The following is a 5,875-nucleotide window of genomic DNA, read 5'->3' as shown; positions in this document are numbered from 1 at the left end:
AATTTGACGATGAAACATACACGATGAAGTCATTATAGATTTGGAAAATGGTCTGCTATTATAAGCAAATAAACTTAAAAAAAAGACGAATTTGGAGATGAAACATACATGATGAAGTCATGTTATCTTTGTTACTGTTTTATCCTAGTAATGTTTAAAGTAGCATGCATGAAAAATGTTATATTTTTCATGATCAAAGTAATGAAAGTAGAAAAAGTTTGCCGTGAACCGAGGACTGCCAAATTGAGCCAATTATTCAGAAGGCATCATCATGAGCGAGCAACTCGGATATTGATCATTGAAGATTCGAAAAACTGAGTGACATTAATTTTATATATTCAACGTTTAGACGCGCACAGTTACTACAAGTTTACAATGGAATGAACATGGACATCGAGGCTCACTATGAAAAAAGTTATTAGAGGGAATGTAAAGTAAACTAATTACCCTAGCAACTAAACCTTCCACAATACTGTCGTTACTGCTGTGAAGTTCAAGTTGTTCACACGAGATTCAAGAATTATTGTTATCTTCTATTATATATATTGTCTTATACGATAAATATGCTTCTAAAATGGGTACCAAGTTTTTGTGGATAAATAGGACGTTGTAAAGAGGCCCACGTTTCCTACGTCAGAGTTGCACCGTTAATTTATAAGAAGCAACACAGTATAAATCTATCATTACAGAACAAGATTCGTAGCGGCCTTCACAACTTAGCCAGCAAGAAATAAAAACGTATTTTGTATCCGGACAACGCGACTTGTTCTTAAAAAATGCAATCGCTTTCTTCATGCAAATAAGATTTAAAGATAATGCATTTCAGAAATATATGATTTTAAGATAATACATCAAAGAAATATATGATATTAAGATGATACATAAAAGAAATATACGATATCAAGATAAAACATTATTGAAATATAAGATTTTAAGATAGTACATCAAAGAAATATACGATTTCAAGATAAAACATTAAAGAAATATACGAAATTAAGATACTACATTAAAAAAATATACCTACCATATGATGATAATACAATAAAGAAATATACGAGTTTCAGATACTTAGTACATTAAAGAAATGCAATCAATAATTAATATAATAATAATCATATTGCAATCAAAAATTTGATTGCAATATGCGACTGTGAAGTAATACATCTAAAAGAACTATAAGTAATAAAGGACGGAAATATTGACAACTTGAGAGAAAGTTCATACCTGAGAAGAGAGACAAAAACCATGGTATTATAATGGTGAAGTTATACGGTTAAATATATATCTTACAATTATGAAGTACGTGAAATTTCAACATCAATAAGAAAAAGATAAAAACAAATGAATTGAAATTAGAGAACAACGATAGCGAAATAAAATGGATTGATTTAATTGCTTAATTCATCGCATATATAAAAGTTCCTGGTCTTGATACCTCTGGAAAATTTCGGTACGTTAATTTAGATCTAAATTCCAATGAGTGTAAATACATGGATTTAAATTTGGTGTACATTAGTTTAGTAATCTATATGAGCTATTTCAAATAGAAGATGAGAAAAGATGTTATCACAAAAGTTCGATCTCAGTAGCATCCTTCAGATAGCTTTAACATCACGGGACTGAAATCACATATATAAAGAAAATATTTGAAAGAACCTTTAAGAATAATACAATATATCACAGACAGTATATAGGATCATATAAACAGTATCCAGTAACTCAGAGGACACTTGTGGTTGCTGGCAAACCTCGTTAATGTCATTAGGTGTCCGCAATGTATATTGAAATTTAATTCTATAATATAATATATAATGGTTAATATTAAAGGTCGATATAGGCATAAGTCAGGAATTTGTTATTGAAAAAGTTTGTTAAAATAAAGCTCGAAGTTTAAGACATATGTAGTGATGTTAAGTAAGCTTCCAATTAACATCAATGCACTGTAGGTTTTGACGTAATTTTTTTTATAATAAATACAATCTATGTAAACCCGTTGACATTTGTATCAAAATCTTTGTATAGGAGAGGCCATATGGATAAACAAATTGTAAATCTTTCAATAATTCAACTAAGTTCGAAGTTCAGTTATACAATCTTTGACAACCATAATCATCAATCACACATTTACGGTACTAGATCTACAGTAAATAATTTCAACCAAACGGATTATGATGAAAATTTTGTTGCTTATGAAAAAGGCTGTAAACAATTTAATAATTTAATAATAATCGATGATGGAACCAGAAATAAATAACACAAGCCATGGGGAGGCATGAGGCAGACTGAGAGGACAAGTCTGTCTAAAAGTCACCTATAGCAGCGCCGTTAACTCGTTATACCTGGACACTATAAATCCTCGAATATTTAAAATTAACATTTTCATGCAAATAAGCAAACACTTTTTTATGGATACAATAGGCAAATGAGCCAACATAAGTTACCTATGCATTGAGAAAAAAAAACATAGAAGTATAGAATATGGTGAGAAAACAAAATATATTCATTTCGTACAACTCGCATCTTGTCTTGATGCACACAAGATCTCTTATTTGGTCAGTGCAAGTGATAACTGCAAAACAAAAATAAATTTAAATTATATATATATAGGTTTATTGATAGACAACATTAGGTATTAAAGCTGTGATCAATGTTATTGTCGGTAACGCTTCTTTCAACTACGTGTACGGTTAATACTGAAGACCAGGCACGGTTATAGGTCTTTGCAGGGGGGCACGAGAAGAGAAGTTTTTATGGTGAAAGCAGGAATCGAATTTCCTCTTCTGAGTCTATTAATCATTCAGGTTTATAATTGACATAACCTAGTCCATTAACAGAGTTTTGAGTCTGGCCTAAAAAGAAATTGGTAACAATGATTAGAATTTGGTCACTTTATCAATAAACTTTGAGCAATTTGTTTGAGTCTATTAATCATTCGGGTTTTTAATTGACAAAACCTTGCCCATTAACAGATTTCTGAGTCTGGCCTAAAAAGAAATTGGTAACAATGATTAGAATTTGGTCACATTTATCAATAAGTTCAAAGCAATTTGAGCGTGTAAGTGTAGGCTAAACCGCAACAGAAAGTGCCTTCAAAACCACCCACAATACTGTAACACACAAAACTCATAACTATATCTAACACATCGTGTTTATGACCCAAGAAATATTTCACCTCTCATTTTTTATTGGACTTGAATTAAAAAAGAATTTTAGCGGGGAAAAGTTCATGAGATCGTGTTTGATGTTGTGAAAAATGTACATGTAAAAACCCCCATATGTCATGAACACTTCAGCGTCCAGCTCTACGCATACTTTGCCTTTGACATTACTAGTTTATGAATGAAGATCATTTGTTCAATAGGACAAATAAATCTCATTTAATTTTGCGCTGCGCTATGACCAGATTGACAAATATATTACCAGTGAAATTTTTTCAATGAATACATTTCAGCAAGATGGTATTTTGCACTCTTCTGAAGAGTGGTCGTTAAAGGGCCAAGTCCAAGTGCCATCAAGTCCAAGGGACATCAAGTCCAAAAGCCAGCAAATCCAAAAGCCAGCAAGTCCAAAGGCCATCAAGTCTAAGGGTAATCAAATCAAAGTGCCATCAAGTACAAGTGCCATAAGTCCAAGTGCCATCCAGTCCAAGTGCCATCAAGTCCAAAGGCCATCAAGTCCAAATGCCATGAAGTCCAAGAGCCATTAAACCCAAAGGCATCAAGTCCAAGGACCATCAAGTCCAAGAGCCATCAAGTCCAAGAACCATCAAGACCAAGCGCCATAAAGTCCAAAGGGCCGTCAGGTCCAAATGCCATTAAGTCCAAGGGCCATCAAGTCCAAGTGCCATCAAGTCCAAAGGCCATCAAGTCCAAGTGCCATCAAGTTCAAGTGCCATCAAGTCCAAATGCCATGAAGTCTAAGTGCCATGAAGTCCAAGTGCCATCAAGCCCAAAGGCATCAAGTCCAAGGACCATCAAGTCCAAGTGCCATCAGGCCCAAGTGCCATTAAATCCAAGGGCCATTAAATCCAAGGGCCATCAAGTCCAAGTGCCATCAAGTCCAAAGGTCATCAAGTCCAAGTGCCATCAAGTCCAAGAGCCATCAAGTCCAAGTGCCATCAAGTCCAAGGGCCATCAAGTCCAAAGGCCATCAAGTCCAAGTGCCATCAAGACCAAGTGCCATCAAATCCAAAGGCCATCAAGTCCAAGAGCCATCAAACCCAAAGGCCATCAAGTCCAAGAGCCATCAAACCCAAAGGCCATCAAGTCCAAGTGCCATCAAACCCAAAGGCCATCAAGTCCAAGTGCCATCAAACCCAAAGGCCATCAAGTCTAATAAAATCGTGAGGACTTGGAGCCTCAGTAGCGCGGGAGGTCGTCGTACGGGGCCTCAGTTGTGGCCTCTTCCTGCAGGCTGGCCTCAGCTTGGCTCAGCAGGGAGCTCATTTTGTACGACTGCTCATTAATATAAAAAATAATTATCATATCACTACATAATATCATTAAATCATTTTATGTAGTGCCTTGTTTAGTAATCACTGTACAAATAATTTCGTAAATTTACAATTACCTTCTCGGAACAGTAAAAAAAATAGTAGAAAATCGATCATTAAAAATATACAGCTTTGTAAACATTACAATTGATTTCAAGAACACGCTCACTTGAGGGACAATATATACTCTTATTTTTATTTAACATTTTCATCAGACTTAGCGTAGTCTCTTATACACATCTAGATGTGTATAAGAGACAGATGTAAACCCGATCATTAAAGTTTTGAAGCCAACACCTGTCTGCCATTTTTTTAGTCAAATTTTTTAATACTGCAAATATTTTTCTACTACAGACCTTTGCAGAAGTACTTCTCCAAAATATCATTTTTAAACATTTTATCAAGGATTTTTTAGAGCTAGTAAAGATGTGTATAAGAGACAGAGACTACAGAGAAGATCAAAAAGTAGAATAACTTGTTTTTGTCTTTGAAAAATACCATGACCATTCCATTTCTCAATCATTCTTGCCTGGCGGCTGGCCCTGCTCCCGCTGGGCTGCTGCGGGCCAGTGCCTGCATCAGCTGCTTGTGAGAACATTAACATTTTGATATAAATAGCAGAATTTAACAATGACATCACCCAAATATGGCCATTACTTTGTGTCAGGAATTTAAAGGGAAAGGGACTGCAGCGTGCAGCCCAATGTGCAAATCAACCCTCAAACAATTGATTAGGGTAAACGCAGTATATTCTGACAATGACCGACATCGTGGGTAATTCCAACACCTCTCTAGTTTTTCCTTTATATTAAGCTTTGTCTTAGTTCCACGCATTTGTTGATGGTTGAAAATTGAAATAGTGACGTCATACCTTTGCGCGCCAAACNAGATGTGTATAAGAGACAGCACGCTACATGCACGTTATATTAGTGACAGTCACGCTACATGCACGTTATATTAGTGACTGTCACGCTGCATGCACGTCATATTAGTGACAGTCACGCTGCATGCACGCCATATTAGTGACAGTCACGCATGAGATTTACAATCACAATCAAATGCAATAATTTACTAATGGAAGAAGGGAGTTACTGTGTTAATGAATTATTGGAGGGGAGTTATGGCATTAATTAAATAATGGAAGGATGTTACTATATTAATGGATCAATAGAGGGGAGTTCTTTGTTAATGGATTTAATTGATGATAGTGTCGGGATAAGATTGATATCAGAGCTTGATGGTGAGGGTGGAGGGGTGAGCTACCTGAGGTAGGCAGGGTGGAGGGGTGAGGATGGAGGGGTGAGTTACCTAAGGGAGGGAGGGTGGAGGGGTGAGTTACCTAAGGGAGGGAGGGTAGAGGGGTGAGCTACCTGAGGGAGGGAG

General features: G+C 35.9%; 1 protein-coding gene across 1 annotated transcript in view; it reads right to left on the bottom strand.

Annotated features, from left to right (window-relative positions):
• Positions 1–2,530: 2,530 nt before the first annotated feature.
• Positions 2,531–5,875, bottom strand: part of LOC108669112 (protein FAM177A1) — a gene marked incomplete in the record, with an annotated part of 7,284 nt that continues 3,939 nt past the window's right edge. The window contains 1 exon segment of the mRNA XM_018156402.2: positions 2,531–4,457. Coding sequence (XP_018011891.1) covers positions 4,359–4,457 — 99 coding nt within the window.

Source organism: Hyalella azteca, unplaced genomic scaffold (assembly GCF_000764305.2).
Source record: "Hyalella azteca isolate HAZT.00-mixed unplaced genomic scaffold, Hazt_2.0.2 contig17820, whole genome shotgun sequence".
Classification (NCBI taxonomy): domain Eukaryota; kingdom Metazoa; phylum Arthropoda; class Malacostraca; order Amphipoda; family Hyalellidae; genus Hyalella; species Hyalella azteca.
This window is presented reverse-complemented; position numbering and strand designations above follow the sequence as displayed.